Below are 19,807 nucleotides of genomic sequence, written 5' to 3' on the forward strand. Positions count from 1 at the left end.
TAATTCACTTTCAAGTTATTAAATGAGATAGGTATTGGAATTGAATAACGACATCAATTCATGTTGTACTTGTTTATGTTAGTTATATTTAATGTTGACTGCAATGATGTATGCCTCAACATACAAATACCAATCTTTACTTTTAATCTCATCTAATCTAATTTGTTTTGGTGGATATCTTAACTATTTCATCAACATGTTTGTTAATATCATCTCAAGATTATACGTTTGTTTGAATTGGCTGAGTTAGATTTGGGTTGATAGATTTTCTTTTACCTACTAAAAAAAATTGAGTTGTCTAGGTCAGTGATTTGAAAAATCCTAACATATAAGCTCTCTCCAAACCCACAAAGTTCAAGTTACATTAGGGTTGAATCGTTTTTTTTTTAATTGATTTAAAATACTTCAAATTATCTATCACACATGACAAATAATAAGAATGGTTTTTGAAAATTAAGTCTATTTTCTTCTCATTTCATACAGTGATTTGCATCTTTTTTCAATAGGAATATTGAATTCTAATTCTAACACCAAAAACAAAATTTTAAAAACTATTTTCTTTTTATAATTAATAATATCTATTTTAGAAGTTCTAAATATACCCAAACCATCATAACAAGTTGTCCCATCATTTAAACACGCATAATGTAAACGATATTGTCAACCTTAAGCTAAACTCATGATCCAACCCTTACCATATTTGGTGGAAATAATTCAAATGTTTAACTTGTTTGATCATTTAAAACACCCATATAGTATAAATAATAGGGAAAGGGAATAAGGTTAGTATAGATATATAGCACACGCAACAAGTTCATTGGGATTAAGTACTCCGAGTGACTGAGAACCTAAGGAATATAATGTATGGATAAATATAAAATGCTACATATTTATATTATATACCTTCTATCAATTATTTGTTATATATCTTCCAACTTAAATACTTTTAACAAAAATATGTTGCGTGAGTAAATATGCTTTTATATCTTAAATCTTTTCAAAGTTAAAAATGCTACTATATATCATTTTAAGTTGAAATTTTGCTTCATCACATTATATTGAAAAGTGTGATCATCATATCAATTTTAAAAAATAATTATACATAAATAAGCTACTTTATATTTATTGTTTCAATTTGTTCCCATCTTTCATCATCTAAAACCTAATAAGAGTTCAAGTTTCTATTTATTTAAATTTCAAATTTACAGTTAAATTTTTTTTGAGAATTTTAAATTTCATAAATCATGTTATATTATACAAAAAAATTAAAAAGTTAAAATTTTTATATTTATATCTAATAAATAAAAATTTTAGAAGTTTAGATTAATTTTTTATAGTTTATTAGAAAAAATTAAAAGTTTTTAAAAACCTAAAACAAAAATTTTAAAAAATTGAGAAAATAAAATAACAAATTCACAAATCTTAAAGTTGAAGGCTAAACTTAGTATTATCTTAAGTTGGTCAACATATCTATCGGGAAAGAATCATTGGTAATGACTATTTGGGTTAGGAAACTCATTGGCATGAGATATTATATTCATTAAATTACTGCCATTGTGAGCCACATTGGTGATTTGATGAAAAAATTAATTAATTAGTTAAACCCCAACTACTAAAAAATAGAGCAACCTAGCTCTATTTTAAAAGTAAACTTATCTAAGAGAGATGATTAATTATATGATTAGATCATTCAACAGTCCTTTATGTAATAAATGACTGATATTAAAGATTGGCATCATAACACTTTCAAACTTCTGCCTTTCAACTATATATGAGACGGAAAAAGAATATAGGTTATATTATATTTCAAATTAATTTACCATTTAAGGAGAAACTCTTGGTCAACTTTTAAGAGTTTGACTTTCTAGAATCAAAGATATGTGATTTTTTTAAAAAAAAAATGTTCATATCTAATGAATACATTCAAATATTAGCAAGCAATCTTTAATTATATTATTGTGTATTTTAAATTTGAATTAGGGTCATAGATCAAAGCATATTGCCAATAGTACTATTGCTTGTATTTGAAAAAGAAAAATCAAATATAAATAATTTATACACCTCTTCTAGAAAGGAACCAAATCAAATTAAATTGGAAAGACAATTGACCAAGCCAATAAGCTGCTTCAATTCTTATATGTTATAGGTACAATATAACCTTATTTATGTAGATCATAGAGAGTTGTCAATCAGTTAATTATATTTAAAAAAATCCATCACTGTCTTTTGAATTACTCCAAAGCTGATGAGAGTTAAAAGAAGAAATTAGAAGTTTAAGATTAAAAGAAAAAGAAAAGTTAGTATAAAAGGACAATTAAATTTAAGCAATGAAATCAAATTGATTGGAGATGCACTATTGATCAAAATTTGATTTTAAAATTAAGGATATTTTAATACAACTAAAACGGAAATGATATTAATTTAGAAACAATAGTTATGATAAATTAAAGGGGGGGGTGGGAACTTATAAAGAAATGTGGACTAATTTAGAGGGTAGTAAGATGTTCATAGGACTAAGTCAAACATTGGAATTGGAGGTTCTTTGTGACAAATTAAAAACTCTCGAAAGGTTTATAGCTTAGCTAGAGAGATTGTCCAGTTGTGAACATTTCAAACTTTGACTTGTTTATATAATTAAATATTTGTTAAGTTCTATGATCCAAACAAATATTGTACCACTAAATAATTAAAATAAATTAACGGTGTATATCAGGAGTATTTTTTTAAAATTATCACAACAGCAGACTGTACAAATCAGTTTATTATTATTATTATTATTATTATTATTATTTGTGTTTAAGAATTGTCATCTGTTTAATTAATTTTTAAGTCGTTATATTTTCAAATTTTAGCATTACTTAATTTAATCGATTAAAGTATGAAAAGGGTATATGAAAAATAATTTTGATGATTTAAGTTGCAATAATGCCTTTATAAAGTGTAATATAACCTGTAGATATTGTTATTAATTTTATAAACTTAAAAATGTTTAATATATCAGCAGGAACACGTGTGTGTACAATATCTTACACGATAATTGTTGGCATGTCTTTTAATAATAAAGATTATTTGAGACTTGATAATTATAAGGCAATGGGATTGTAAGAATAAGACTATAAGAGTAATATTTATTAGTTCCTTTCCTCCAAACTTGAAGGCCAAGAAGAAGCTTCTACTTCTCGTCCTATTCTCATTCATGAAAAAGAAAAAGAAACCAAGTATAAACATTTTATACAGTTCTTAACGATCATATAAGTGTTATGGCGTACTGGGTGGTGTGTTGAGGGGAAATATAGCCCCAAAAACGTCCACAGAGCTCATCAATGGGTTTTAAGCTCACCAGCCTTGTTGTAAGGAGGGCATGCATGGCTTATGGAGTTGGAGCATGTGACTTTAATAGCGTCTGTAATATTATATCTATTTTCACTTAATTCAAGCTGTGATTTTATGATCTTATTTTGATTATTGTGATATATGTTTTGAGCAATTCGAAGGTAGAATGTGGTGATGATGTCGATTTGGAGCTAATTCGAGCAAAACGATGTCAACCGAAGCAAATGAGTAATGAAATGAAGCCAATTAGGCTTTTGTCTCGTAGCGCAGTAATTGTCCTACGGCGCTATGCGTGGTGTTGTAAGATAGAAGAGATTATTATTCACGAAAATGATGTGGCACCATCTCCGAGTGTCACGGTACTCTAAACTATTTGTGCATGCAAAGACCACCCAACAACACAACACTTATTTAAATAATCATTTCTGCCACAAGTCAAACCTACTTCGAATTCTGAGTCGTTTCTCTTTTTTTACCTCTTTTAGTCTAGTTTTGTTCACGAACACTTATTTATCATTCGGCAAGTTGATGCTAGGCTAAGGTACTTGTTTTAGCTTGAGAATTTAAAAATCTCCCTTTGTTCCTTTGAATTTATGAGAGTTAGAACTTGTTTCAATTATGTCTTTGAATGGTGTTTTGTTATATGTTTGGAAGCATGAGGTATGTGTAACTTATGCTTTACATTGAATCTTTGGCTCGTAACAATTTGATAAGATATAGTTTTGCAATAGGTTAGCTCAGCGGGCTAGTCTATTTTGATGAGCATTGTTCCAACCAATCTAGAATTAAAGCTAATGAATATCATTTATATACATGGAAATTAGACATTTCACTTGAGGATCTCTTGATCTTAATGCTATTGAAAAATTCAATTATGCATACTTAATCGTATTTGATTGAACATTAAGAAGCTTGGAGTAATTTAGTTATCTTAAATAATTAAATTGATTAAGTGAAAGTTAAGTTGCATATCAATAAAAGGTGATAACTCAATAAATAAATTCTTTGCATAAATAGAGATCACTGCAACCCAAGTTAGCTCTCTTTTTATTGAAACTTTATGATTATGACAATTGAAATCAACTTCAACACCCCCCTCTTTATTTACCATGGTTGGAAATTATTTGGTTTGAGAGATTATTGTGCTGAGAATTTCGATCGTTATTGAGCAACTAAATCTATCTAATAGTCCTACCTGTTCATGATTTTAGACATATCATAAAGTCTAACATACATGTTAGTTAAACAAGTCCTCATGCTTAGAATTTAAAATAAGAATTCAATATATAATTGATGGCTCTAGCGTTCCCTTACATCTTCTAAGATTTGAAAATGTCACCCTTGCTTGTCTTATAAGCTTGCTTCGTTCTCACTCACATGCATCCTTGGATAATTTCGAGGCCACTCAATATATAATTGATCCAAGTGAAACACACTTAATTTTGGAGTTGTTATGATTGAACCCCTTTAAAAGTAAATGCATTTTATTGGTATAAATAGTAACTTTTAGTTCTTTTAAGTTTTTTTAACTATACGTTTACGTTCATGTTCCTAAATCCCTCTAATTCAGATGTGATATCGATTCATTAATACATATATTATATTTAGATTATGTAGATAACATATCATGATAAGATTTAACTTAACCACTGCCGGCCAACTCCATCCAAAGATGAGATGGAACTGCGGTATTATCCTTGAATTCGGCAACAAGCACGTATAAAATTTGAATCAAACAGTCTCAAAGCGTTCAAAATTAGTGGCAAAGAAAAAGAAAGTTTGAAAAGAAAAAAGATTCTTAAAAAAAAACTGATAGGAAAAACATGGTGGATGAGAAAAAATAATGATGCAGCCCACTCTAGTTTGGGAAGAATTGGGGTCAAATTCTGCTTTTAGTGAATGGAGTTGAATAATTGAACTACTTAATCATACTTTATGTGAATAATTTTCCAAAAAAAGGGAAGTAAGTTACAAAAAGCCCGACTTATATTTGCTTAACTACACATATACAACTGTACTAAAATGGCCGGCAACTTAGCTAATGTGCCATATTGTCATATAATCTTAATATAAGGTCAGTTTTGCCGTATAATTCATATATAAAACAAAAAAATAAAGCGGATTCAACTTCTAAATTTTTTTTCAAACGTTCATCTTAGCAGAGGCTTTTTATTCATTTTTAGAGACAAAAACTTTCTTTTCGACTAACTTCAGATATTAAAAATCCAAATTTTATTCGAATTTACTAAAGAGAAAAGGGGCGGTCGTAAATTATGAAAAAGAAGAAGAGGAAGAGAGAAGACTAATAGAGAAAGATAATGAAGTTGACGGAATGTTGGTTTGAAGTTTTCTCAGCATCCATACAATGTTCGCCTAATTTAATACCTGTAAAGAGATTGCTTTTGTTTTTCGATTAAAAATCTTACATTTTGTATTTACAATGTGGGAATACAATTTCTACTGGTTTTTCTACATTTCATTGGGGGAAAAAAAAGCAATCAAATTATGAAAAAACAATATATGACTTGGTCTTTTACCATGAAGATTAGGAACTTCAATTATTTTCAACATATCCAGAAATAGATATACTAGTTAAATAGTAAAAATGAAGTCGGGAAGAAAGTCGATCTAAATAGTTTTCAGGAAATTATAACATATACTGTAAAGCTACAATGGTTCAGTAAAAGCAAAACCAGATTGCTGATGCAAGAAAATTTTGCCTTCTGCTATGTCACAATTCATGCCCAAGGGGAAATGAATATTTCTATACGAACTATCATCTTTTCCCAGTTAACGGCAACTCGATGACTAATGAGTATGAACAGAGTAAGTTTCTAGTGCAAATGTTAGAATTTGAGCTTTTACCAAATTACAACCCAAGCGTATGAACATAGCATCCAAGCGTCTGTAGTTGTAATCAGAGAGAAGAATATCAATCTCCACTTGCACAGCCCCTGCAACCACAGTGCACACACTCAATAACTTTCTCCTCCCTCAAGTGCTTGGGAACCCGGCACACGCATGTTGTCGCAAAGTTGTGATCTCGAGGTTGCATGCATCTTAGACAGCACAAACGTTCATAACCAGGCTGCACAACAGTAGCAGTTAAATAAAACTAGAATTGAACACATTCAAGGCAGGAACAGTGCAACCTTACAAGTCGAAACATTGGGGAGAAACATATTCAAATTACAATCCATGCCTTCTATTGGAAATTTGAAATGGCAAATTATATTACCCACAATGCGTAATACGAGAATCCTGATATTAGTCCATTCAAAATCATGTAAACAGTTGAATATGTACATTCATCCCAACTCTTCTTTATTATAAAGACACGTAGGTGTAGTGCTGTGTGCCTTGCTTTCTTTCTGTACTGTGTACTTGCCTCTATCTGTCTCAATAAATGAAGAAAGGGCCCCTCGTTTTTCAAATTTTTCGCCAGGGTAATGCCTAGTTCTTTAAAACTCAAAGAACATGGTTGTACAACCTATAAACTAGATCCTGTTCAAGTAAGGTAGGATCCTATTCAAATAAGGTTGTGGCTAGGATGCCTATTTTATCAAAAAGTTCCATAAAAAGAACCCCCCATGTTTTTTTGTTATATTCTAGAAGGCTAATGCAACTCCACGAATCTTAAAACTTCTAAAACAACTTATCTAACTTGAAATAATTTTTCGTTATTTGGTTGCTTCATACTTGCCTATCTACAACCACTACGTAACATTTTTTTAATAAAGAAACCAACCAACTTCATCCCTGTAAGCAATTTCAAATACTTAGCCTATGTAAGCCACAAACTAGTAAGCAAATGAGCAAAATGCATATCATGTCAAGCTTTTGTTCATCAATTTATGAGAAAAACAATCAGAATGACTAAACGATTTTCTAAGGCAGAGGTAAGACACAAAATAGAATGTTTGTAGGTTGGAATACCAATACAAAATGAGCAAAAAAATACAAGGAGCCACATTTAATTCTCACTTTGAAAGGATCACAGCATGAACAACTACTCAGAACTAGATAATGTAAGAGAGGGAAAAACAAACCTTCTTCCATTTTGCAATTAAGTTACGATCAGCATAGCCTTGGTCCAAACAGAACTCAAATAATTCCTTAGATATTTCCTTCCTTCGATGATAAAGATCAAAGATATAGCGGCTTTTCTGATGTGCTATTTTGAATATAGGCCATAAAGTCTCGCACTTTCTCTTACCATCATGTGGGTCATTCTCAGCTGCAGTCAACAAAAGAGTAAATCAACATCAAAGTCATAAACCCTAGTGAAGAGAAACGAAATTATTGGATAATAAAAAACGATAGAGATAATACCTTCTCTCATCTTAGCTTGCAACTCTCGGAGTGTTGGTTCAATTAGCTCCCATCCCTCCGGATACTTGACACGGTTCGTCTTAATCTTGGGCATTTTTTTGCCTGCAAATTTGATAATAAAACGAAACGACCAAGTTCAAAATTATCCCAGTCATTAAATCAACAAGACAAGCATTTAGAGATTTTGTCCAGCTAATACTTAACTCGGGCTCTCTTTTTCGTGTTTCTATCCTCTTTCTATATCGTTCAAGCACATTATCGTACAGAATCCCCAAAAGGCAAAAAGCCCAGAAACCCTAAGGGAAAGGGAGTGAACCAACGAGACGAAGATAGAGAATTTACCTGGAAAATTTCCTTGAGGGCGGGTGAATGAAGATACAGGAAGAACTTGAAGGCGAGAGAGAGCGGGTGGGACAGTAGGTAAAAGAGATTGAAAGGAAAGAAAGTTAAAAAAGATGGTTGTTTGATTCAATTCTCCGCAGAAAGTTGAAGTGGAAAATTGAAATCGAAGCAAAGTTAAATGAAATTGTGAGAGATTAGTGAAAGAAGAAATGAGAATCGGAGAGAGGAAGGGTGGAGAAGGAGAGCGGTTTCAGATCTAAAAACAGGGGAGCCGCCGCTTCATCGGAATTTCAGATATTTTAATTTTAACTTCCAATAACTCAATAACAACAAATAAATAAATTCAAATTTTATTTTAAAAATTACAAATATGATAAAATTATTAAAATATTCTATACTATTATAATGTTAACATTGATGTGCCAAACTATTAAAATGTCACATCATTCTTCTTTTCATTCAATTGACTACAGTAAGTAACTAATTATTAAATTTGATCAAAGTACAATAACTTTAATGAGATAATTGTATTAAGTCATAAATATTAATAACAAATGTGAAATAATTCAAATTACCAAAACTCAAATGTCAAATTTAGTAAAATATAAAGTATCAACGACTTTCATTTTCGTATATCGTTTGATCTGTTCTAATTTTAAATTGTGTTTAGTAAATTTTTTGAAATTTGAAAAATGTTAAATAAATATAATGTCTTCATTACCACTTACGTGAAGGAAAAAGGATTTGTGATCTGAAAAACTTGTTTTGGGTTGTTCATCTTATGATACATTAAATTGAACTCGAGAGATCTTTGATGCCATGAAAATGGTAAAGCCTTGGATACAAATATTCTCAGACTAAATTTACATTATACGCTACAATATTAATTACAGCAAGGAGGAAGATGTTGGAATAAAATAAAGGCTAATACCTAACTTGGCAAAGTCTCTTCTACCCAAGGTTGATGATTTCTTTTTCTCCTAAAACAATTCAAACTCAAGGTGTTCTCCAGTGGACTTACTTTCCAAATACCTGAATTTGTTTTGTTGAGCAATCATACTTGTAATGTCCACATCACATAAATCTGGAAGTTCTGGAGGAACTGCACACCGGATTAATGCCCAGTTTAGCCCCTCGAAGAAGGGGTGCTGTTTGATTTCCGCAGCTCCTTTCTCTGTCCCGAAACGATTTTCGGGTTCTTTTACCAACAGTCCTCGGATAAGATCCCTTGCTTGGAAACTAACGATTGGGGTGTCGGGAAAACTGAGGCCTTGCATTATTACATTGGACAATGTTTCATCATTGTTGGAACCCTTGAAAGGGGTTCTGCCATACAGAAGCTCGTAGAGAAAAACACCAAACGTCCACCAATCAACTGCAGCTCCATGACCCTCTCCTTTAATGATCTCAGGAGCCAAATATTCGTGAGTGCCAACAAAGGAATTCGAACGTGCATCAGTGGGTTCGGCAACGAGTTGGGGTAACGACCTGATCTGTGTTGTGAGGTCAGGTTTTGACTTCCTTGTTTTAGCAGCAGCAGGTAGAAACCTGGGGCTGAAGCATGGGACTTGACATGATGGTTCAATGCAAAATGGTTCAGCACAACTAGAATCTGTACAGGGACCTGATGTTTTCACCAAGTCTGCATTGAAGGAAGACGACTTCAGGAGTGTTGGATTGACCGTGCACCTAAGCGAAAGGTCAAAGTCGGTAAGCATTATGTGACCATCTTCCCTGACAAGAATGTTCTCCGGTTTCAAGTCTCGATAAATAACTCCAAGCATGTGTAAGTACTCCAAAGCAAGCAGAACCTCAGCAACATAAAATCTGCATGCATAATGAAATAGAGGATTAGTTTTAGAAAAAGATTTATACAGGAAATGTACGACTGCTTGATCACAACCAGATACAAGATTCATCAAGTTAAAATTTAGACACTACAAACAATAGAAAGAATAAGTAAATACGGACATCATAAAGCTTGCCTACTGAACAACTAAACATTAATTAGAAATCAAGCTCTACCAAAGCAAGTCTTGTAAGCATGAAAAGGCTCAAACATATTCCAATTTTCATGGATTCATTGTCAATTAGAGACAAGATCTCAGCTGATATCTTATTTTTGTCTTCGTTTACAAGAATTGACCTCCATTACTATGGCAAGTTATTGACAAGTAGAAGTCACTAACAATGGCATACCATTAGCGGGTGTTGAGAGTCTAGAAGTTCGGTGACGTATATAAATTCAATGCATGTATGATTGAAGGCAAGAAAACTAGTAGTTTTCTTTCAGTGGCGGTGGAATGATCTATTACCCGCAAGAGAGTATATCAATTAGATCAAAGAAACTTCAACTTGCATGTTTACGGTCTACATAACTTATAGACTTGTAGTTGAACAATTGAATGGTATGAAAAATAAAGAGTTCATGAGTTAGAAAAGCAAATAAATAGGAGATTTATTAGCTTGTGGCTGTATGTTCATAACAGAAGATCAATACCATATTAACTGTTTCCACCGGCCAAATTCAGTGACCAGTCATCGATGTGAAAAAGATATTCCAGATTGGCGAAGAAAATTATTGTAATATGCAGACAAGTGAAGGATGAGTTTATAGCATCTGCCTCAAATTTATGTATTTTACTTGTGCTGTTTGGAGCTTTTTATGTCTACTTAATGTTGGCAAACAAGATGCAGAAGGTGAACTCAGGCTTATAATTTTACCTTGCTGCGGGTTCAGGAAAAACTCTCCCTAGCTGCTTCTGCCGCAGAACATGAAGATCTCCTCCAGGACAATACTCCATGACGAGACATGATAGATTATCTGTAGTAAACTGAACATAAAGTGTAGGGAGGAATGGATGATCTAGCATTCTCAGTATTTCTCTCTCAGTTTGTGCTCTAGGCATTTTCTTCCGTCTTGCTAGAAACTCGTTGTCCATGACCTTAATGGCAAATAGGCACTGAGTGTCAGTTAGCTCGGCAAGATACACTGTTCCAATGTCCCCACAACCAAGCTTCTTTAGAAGATTAAAATGCCGCAAGCTAAGGACCCCATGCTGCAATTGTGCATTGCGTATGGCTTCCCACCTAAAATCTTTTGACATATGAGGTCTGTTACCAGTACTTGATCCATGCCCATTGCTATCATCACTTATAATACTCGTCGTACTACTACTGTACTCACCTTGACTACTTTTTGAGCTTTGCGAAAATTCACCCTTATCTCGTACCCTTGCATTTCTTTTTACTTTAACATCAGACGCCTTGCTATCCACATTGATTCCTGTTTTGTTACCACCAGATTTTGGATTGGTTATGTTTACATCACTACTAAAAGCACTAAACTGAGATGCAGAGCCTTTCTTGGAGTCTTTAGCTGCACTATTCAATGCACAGTGACACCTCTCGCATATTAACTTCTTTTTACTGGGATCATTATCCCCATTGACTGCATTGTATGTGCTTGAACTACATGTTGGAGAACTCAAATCCTGTTTGACTTTCTTCTTAGCCAGCCCCTTGTTCCTAATAACTGGTTTAACAGAACGGGAGGCACTTCTAGATAACTTGGTTACCTTATTTCCACTACCCAACTTAGATGAAGATGCAGTTTGCAACCTACCTTTGCGTCCTGCCTTAGATGATGTCACTTTATTTGCTACCCTACTTCCTGCAAGAATTTTCTTCTCCTTCTCCAAAACTTTGCCAATTGTGCAAGAAGATATAGATGGTGGAGTAATGGACTCCTCTTCCTTCTCCAGCTCTGCTTTTAATGTTTGGGATCCAACTTTCTTTGGCAAAGTGGGTTTGATGTTTGATTCCACAGTAGCAACCTCAATATGTTTTTGTGTTTTCGCGACGGGCAACTGAGAAGAATGAGCACTAGCACCCGGTGATTTAACAGCAGATGCCCGGACATGCTCAAGTCTCTTTTCAAAGATCAATTTCTTTTCCTCTGGAACCAGGGATATTTCAACCACACGTCCCCCTTTACCATTATCTGAAGAAGAGCCTGACTCGGTGGCTTCAACCATGACTGAATTGTACAATGTCTTGATCCGCCCAGCTTCTGAAATTCTTGAAGAGCTAGACAGTTTTGATGATCTCTTCGTAGCAGCCATTTCAGATGCCTTTGAAAGGCATAGTTCCCTAAGTGCTTGCTTCAGACTACCAGAATCAGAAGTACCAATACCTGGCGAGCGCGGTATGCCAACAGTTATTGGCTTCTTTAGTGTACTTTTTCTCAGTGTGTTTACATCTACTTGCGAATGACCTAAACTCTTGGATGCATTTTTAATACTAATTGACTCAAAAAGCTGATTGATATCATCCTCTAGAGATCCCTTGAATCCAATTTTCAATGCAGAAAGTCTTCGATCTTTGTCTGATACAAAATCTGAATGACGAGATCCACTCTTACTTTGAACAGGTTTGATTTCTTCACTTGCTTCAACAATCTCACAAGTACCAGATCCCATTACTACCTTCGTCCTTATACTAAAGCCCTTAGGCTCCTCAGAACTTAGCAATTCTGTGGTTTATTGATCCACAATGCTAATCCCTTTCCAACATGATACAAAGGACTAAAAAGTATGAAAACCAAACTCTCATACTCTTGAACTATTTTTTGCATCACTAAAACATTGAATACCCACTCTTCTACTAGCCATAACCTGCAACATTCAAATATGAAATCATCATAAAAATGTTCAAGATATGAGTTAGTTGAAGATATATGTAAGATACCCTAAGAGCTCAACAGTTTAACCCAAATGTGCATCGCTAATCAAGGTTACCTGTCTTACTAATGTTGTCATTTCTGCTATTATCATTATTGTTGCTGTTGTCACATTTGGAAACAGCATAATTGTCAAAATTAACAAGCCATGTGAAAGTTTGATGTCATTTTCATAAACAAAGACATATGCAGGTATGATGATTTCCCAAACTGTTATTTAAAAATTTATTCAAGTACACAAAAGAAACCACCAGTGTTGGCAGTTACTCCTGATATCCCAATGGTTGAAAAGAACTCAATATGCTGCTCCACACATCAAAAGTCCCAAAATAAAAAATAAAAAAAATAAACCCCGAGTGATAAATCTCAGAGAAAAACATGAAGAGATAAGAAATAACTACAGTACAAATAACAGCAGATTGAGTAATAATAAAAATCAATTGGTTCCAATATATCACTAGCCCCAAAAGATACTTAAATCATCCAACAAACGGTCAAGACACATTCACAAACAAGCTCAAGATTTAGAACCATCAAGAAGAGTTCCAGCTCCAGCTACCAAAAAAAAAAAAAACTTTAAAAAAACGACTGGATCGAAGAAAACACAAACCCATCAGTGTAACTTCAAACCACTAGAAACCCATCTCAATATTTACACCCACATCTAAGATTTCACAGTAAAACAGCATTCCACTTCAAATGACATTCTAGAATATCCAAAAAAAAGCCAAAAGAACTCAACAACAAAGGAAAAGCAGGGAAATGGGATTGAAGAAAAACAGCGTAAAGGTAACAAAAACCTCAAAATCCGGGAGCAGGAGGTGTAAAAGAGAGGTGGGATAGGAAAAAGACATAAAAAGAACTGAAGAGAGGATCAAAATCAAAAGGGAAAGAGAGTGAGATCAGATAGAGGATTTACCTGAGATATGAAGTGAAGTGAAAAGGAGGGGGAATGCAATGGATTTGGGGAAAATGGAAGAGAGATCAGAGGGAAAACCTAGTTTAGAAGGGCGGAGCGGTGGGCGGAGAGAAGAAAAGAGGAAGAGGAAGAGGAAGAGGAAGAAGAAGAGAAGAGAAGGGGGAGGTTTAGAGAGAGAGAGAGAGTAAAAATAGTATCTTTCTCTTCAGAAAATGGGATACTGCCTCTGAGTCTGATTATTTAGGAGAGAGATAAAGGCCCCACTTTGGCAGCTTATGAGCAGTGGGTTTAATGCAACACATCAATTTAATCAATCTGACTTTCCCAATTAATTTCCTTTTTTAAAAAAAATCATCTTTCCCACTATTTTAATTTTTTCACACTTTCAAAAAAAAAATATATATATATATATAATATATAATCATTCCCAAACTTATCTTTATTTCAATTCTAATAAATTAATGATACAGTAATGGTAAGGTCAAAAGTGTACTACGCTGCTAAGATTGAATTCTCATTCACTACCATACAATTTAACTAGCTAAAAGTTGACAAAATCAAATTAATTCAATCACATTCAGAATATATCATTTCTCTACTTTAAATGTGTGATATTTCATCTTTACCATAGTTGTACCAAAAATAATATTAACAAAATAAATTTAAAGTTTTGAAAATGGTACAAATATGGGATTTAAGCTTAATAATAACTGTGAGAGAGAAAAATAGCTTTCCAATCACAAAACATTAAATAAGACAACAAATTTCCAAGGCTGATTTAAGTATATGAAAAGGAAATTTATGAAAAAAGGAGAATCTCATTTGTTTAATTTAATTTGATTTTGGTTGTGTTTATTATCGTTGTTTTTGGAGATATTTAAGTTTTCATGATCTGTGTAAAAATTAGCAAAATCTACCGTAGAAAATCAACCATCAAAATATACCAAAATCTTAAATTTAAACATTAATAAATTTCTACAAGGAAAATGGAATATAAATTATCTACGAGAATAAATTATTACCCATTTTTATTGATAATAATTTGTTTGTCTCGTAATAATTATCAATCTTTATTCTTTGTAAATCTAAAAGATAGTTATGTTTGATATTAAGAAAAGAAAATCTAATTAAAAAAGTGGAGTGGTTGAATTTTAAAATAGTAATGTGAAGTAATAGTTGGCAATAATATTTTAATCCTATCAATATCTTAAAATTGAAGGTTTCCTAAAGTAAAATTTTAGACCTTAATGTAAACATATGATATTTTTGTGCTTGTCCTTCTATGATATATATGTTCAATAATGTAGATTGACTTTTTTCCAAATTGCATTGTTAATCACTAACCACACTTTGTTTTATATAATATATATTGATGGTATGTTTGGAAATGCATGTGACCATATTATTTTTAAATGATACTTTTTGAAAAATAATAATAATGGACAATGAAATAAGGTCCATTATCTTATGTACTATTTGAAAAATTAATTAATTAAACCTCTAAAATTTCACGAGTTATTTAACTTAATAACTTAAGCCTTCTTTCCGATTTTATTTGAAAAACATCAATACATTATTTCTTACATGTTACATTGTCCATATAGGTTGTGTTTGATCGATAATAACATTTTTTTAGAAGATTGTTACTCAAGATTAATTTGAATTTATGATATTGTCGATCATTTAATTTATTTCTCAACTAACTTTCAGATGTAAAAACACTCATAATAAATCATCAAAATCAATTCTATAAGAGTTCACAGTGTCATATATTTTTTATTAAATACTAACATACATGTATTCAATTATCTAAATTGGTTCAAACCGTTCTATCTACACCTATTGTGCTAGAAAAACTACTTCTATAGTGTATCATGATAATATAAACTTGTAGATATTACTTATATCGAACCTTAAATAATAGCTAGAGGTAAAACATCTTGTTCATAAGTATAAACAAGGACTTTCTTTACCTTACCTAACATCTCTTTATGTAACAAGCTTTGTCAAAGATTCAACACCTATATATATAGATACTATCTCTCAAATTCCTATAACCCATAGGATGAAAAGAATTTGTCGACATGTCGATACATGTGTAAATTAAATTGGTGGGACATCTCAATATTAAATTTTTATTTTTATTTATAGTATTTTATAAAGACCCATACAACATTTACAAAAGTATAATATGTTTAATCAAATATTATGAATATAAATGCTAATAACCATACTAATAACTTAACTGAATTATTATTTTCTAGAAATTTGTGACCGTTTAAATATAATAATTAAATTCAAAGTATTAATATATATAGTATCATTAAAAAATAAAAATAATAAAGATAGTAAAATTTGTTAGAGTTTATCACAAATATATCATAGATTAAATCACACTTTTATGTATTTGTAATTTTTTTAAAATATTGTTATATTATTATTTTAAAAATTATTATTCATTATAATTATCACAAAAAAAAAAGTTATTAATGTTCTGATATTTTTTATGTTATATTTATAAGAATTGAAATCCGTATCATGACTTTATTAGAATGTTTCAATTACTATTAGTATTGCTAAATAAGGTGTAACAATTGTAGTGGGAATTAAAAGGCTAAGTTTCATTATCCCTTTCAATGACCACCCCCCAAATAGCTATAAATGGATGCAAAATTGTAAAGAAGACAAGATAAAACGGTACCTTATAATATGTCATGTGCCCAACCATTATTTGAGAGATCAAAATTAAAATGCAAATAATCCTAAATCGTAAATAATGTATTTTCTAAATTAAAAAAAAAAACAGACACTTTTTCTTTTATTATTTATTTCTCTTTTTTATGAGTTTCTTTCCTTTTTCTATGCAAACTACTTAGAGGGATTGAAGATGGTGTCTGGATAAATATATATGTGTTTTGAGGAACAGTTTATTTAGACAATTCCACACGAACAATTTAACAGTTTACAAATATCATAATGATATAATATAAATAGGACTATTCATATACCAACGTGAACATTTACTTAATTTATGTTAAAAAGGCCACAGACATTACTCACTGCCTCTTAGATTAAATCAAGTAGAGGACACTCTATTCAATATAAACTTAAAACACGTCGGAGATCGGTGTAATAGTGTAGTTATGAATTTCATTATTTATTTGGTTTTAAAGAATTTATGGATTATTCAAACACAACGATTATTGTAATTCACATCCATCAGGATGATGTAACACTTCACTTTTCAAATTTCAAACTTCTGTGTATGATTCACATCTGGTATAAAGAAATATAATGGGTCGGTCATCTTAAGTTAGTTTGTAATGGAAGTAAAAATGTACCTCATGAACATGAAAAATTGTGGGGAAAAATGAAAAGAAAACAGTAAATTAAAAGAGAAGATGGTGAGTGAAAAGGCAGAGAAAAAGGTTAGAGAGAAAAGAAATATTAAGTAATAATAAGAAAAATGAATTGGGTTAAAATGGAGACTGTTAAATAGTTTGTCCTACAGTCAGAAGTTGGCAGATGGGATGTAATAGAAATTGGACTCTTGTTTGCTACTTGCAACCTTTTCTTTTCTTTTTCTTTTTTGCCCTAATTTATTATTATTATGCCTTTTTCCTATTTTTATTGAAAATTCATTTTTATTCAAATCTACTATATACACATATGACATTGTAAGCACCACATATGCTTGCTGTCTCTTGGAGGCATTATTTATTATTTTTGTAATATATATATATATATATATATATATATATGTATAGGATCTTGGGATTCCATTGAAGAAAAATGAAATTCACAAAAAATAAAAGTCCGTATTTACAAATTGATCACAAATCAAAGTAATTTATGCATATCAAAGAGTGTGAATTAGGTCAAACAAACACAATCAAAATAATATGGGAAACTTGGTTAGTTTTTATACATGTCATCGATTTTTTTCTACTTCAACGTCCTTATTCAGCATGCTTTCGATCGTTCAAAACTAATTTTGATGATTTTGAAAGTATAAAATTAAATATTAAAATATTTTAAAATTTATTAGTTAAAGTGTATGTTTCAAGTTGAATATTGTAACATAAAATGATTTTTAACTCTTTTTAAGAACACCCGCAAACATATACTAAGTGATAGTGAATAATACATAAGCTAGATTATAAAAAACAATCCACTATAAGAAAGATTATCATTACAATTCCACCAAATTTTGTCCTTCCTTCTAATTACGATACTGCTCTTTCAAACTAGATTAGTATGTAAATGATTACACTTTAAGTAAATTCTCTCATTCAATCTCACAATTATAAGAATGTTTTTTCTTTTTTTCATAATATTTTTTTTATCAAACTAAATAACATATAAAATAGAACTTAAGTTGACACACATTCAAGTTTAAATCTTTCCATCGGTAAGAATTTAAAATTAAAGTCATGGACTTATTTTATAGAGTTTAGAGCTAGTCATTTTTTTAGGAGGTTGTCACTGTCATTATTACTTTGCAATAGTGTGTGAGAATCGAATAGCATGACATATATTATATTAAAAACAATGTGTGTCCACGAGAATGAGAGAATATATAAAGATGGTATTTTAATAAATAGTTGATGGTGTGGGGGAGTATATATTGGGTATTATATAGTTTGAGTGTGAAATGAAATGAAGCATTGGATCCAATTTGGAGAGGGAAAAAAAAAAAGAGAGGAATAATGGGAATGAAGAGAGAATAAAGAAGAAGAAGAAGATAATGATAAAATTACAAAGAAAGTTAAGAGAGAGTATGATAAAATGAATTAAAATGAGAGAAATAATAATAATGAAAGTGTCACTCACAAAAACATATTGGTTTCTGACCACTTTTGGCTTCTTCCTCTTTTATTGCTGTCTCCTTATTTCCTCTATTTCTTCTCTTATTTTTATTTTTCGAATTGGCGCCGAATTCAATGCATTTATTAATCTTTTTATGGTCGTTGGGTCTCTTTTCCCCCTCCCCTTTTTGTTCCCTTCCTCTCCCCCAATTCTACCTTCAATTTCTTTATTTCTTTTTCTTTCTCTTATTTTATTTATCTTAAATATAACTCTATTATTTCTCATAATATATATAGAGGTTTATTAGTATTGAAACTCATATTTAATATATATTTCATCCTTAATTAACCATTCAATTTTATAAGATATTTAACATTTTATAAGATATTTTAAATTAGTTGCCATTAAATAAAAACAAAAAATTATTGAACTTAACTCACTCTTATGAATTTTAAATCGTGTGCACTAAATAATAATAAATGTTGGTAAAAAAAAAAAATCCTACAAAATTAATAATACTGTTTATCTTGATAATTGATAAATATGGAGGAGGGTAAAGTGGAAGAAGAAACCAAATTAATTTGGATAAAATTATTATAAGATGGTTGGTTGAGAATGAGAAGAGAGGGAGAATTTGGGTCTCATTATTTTCTTGGAAACCAAGGGAAAAGTAATTTTCAATTTATTCTTCGGATTAGGGTAGGTGAGTTTTTTATTAATAACATTTAACACAAAGATATTATCGTATAGCCTCATTAATATATGTTACGTGAACCACACTTTATAAACACACATACCCACAATTATATAATTTTGTATTTATTAACGTTAGGTATGCACTTCCATAATTACCAATACCTCAATCTTATTTTAATTGCTATATCACGATTCCCTTTATAGAATCCAACCCTTGTCTTTTATTCTCAATATGCATATTTTCATACAAAACATCCCATATTGTTTCTTCTTTTAAAACACAATTTAAATGGACGGGAAAGCCTTGGTTTGATCATTAATAAAATTAGTATTTATGAGCTTTTTAAATTACGAAAACTGTAGATATACAACCTAAAATTTAATGTCTAAATGTTTAATTTTCTATTATAAGAAGGGGTTGATTTTTCGTAAATAATTACTAGATAAGTTGCGTTAGTATCGTAACATGGAGTTTGTTAAAATTAAAAGAAAAATAATTTGAAGTATGCACGTCCCCTGACCTAATCAGTAATTAATTTTTTTTCAAAGGAGGAGGAGAAGTACTATTGATCTTTTGCAAGGACCATCCCAAATCTCAGTCAGTAAGTGTAGCCATGGGAAAATTAGAAAGGGAA

The 19,807-nt window shown here is 31.1% G+C and overlaps 2 protein-coding genes across 2 annotated transcripts; both read right to left on the reverse strand.

The window, feature by feature from the left end:
• Positions 1-5,939: 5,939 nt before the first annotated feature.
• Positions 5,940-8,316, reverse strand: LOC101209779 (protein BUD31 homolog 2). Its single transcript, XM_004143259.3, has 4 exons — positions 8,008-8,316; positions 7,666-7,767; positions 7,383-7,570; positions 5,940-6,421 (listed from the first exon to the last, which is right to left on the reverse strand). The coding sequence occupies exons 2-4, from the start codon at positions 7,757-7,759 to the stop codon at positions 6,266-6,268; spliced, it is 438 nt and encodes a 145-aa protein (XP_004143307.1). The 5' UTR covers positions 7,760-7,767; positions 8,008-8,316; the 3' UTR covers positions 5,940-6,265.
• A 476-nt stretch (positions 8,317-8,792) lies between these two features.
• LOC101210027 (serine/threonine-protein kinase D6PKL1) lies at positions 8,793-13,890 on the reverse strand. The gene is made up of 3 exons (XM_004143260.3): positions 13,668-13,890; positions 10,732-12,683; positions 8,793-9,834 (listed from the first exon to the last, which is right to left on the reverse strand). Exons 2-3 carry the CDS (start codon positions 12,486-12,488, stop codon positions 8,988-8,990), a joined length of 2,604 nt encoding a protein of 867 aa, XP_004143308.1. The 5' UTR covers positions 12,489-12,683; positions 13,668-13,890; the 3' UTR covers positions 8,793-8,987.
• Positions 13,891-19,807: the final 5,917 nt, after the last annotated feature.

Source organism: Cucumis sativus, chromosome 6 (genome assembly GCF_000004075.3).
Source record: "Cucumis sativus cultivar 9930 chromosome 6, Cucumber_9930_V3, whole genome shotgun sequence".
NCBI classification, from domain to species: Eukaryota; Viridiplantae; Streptophyta; class Magnoliopsida; order Cucurbitales; family Cucurbitaceae; genus Cucumis; species Cucumis sativus.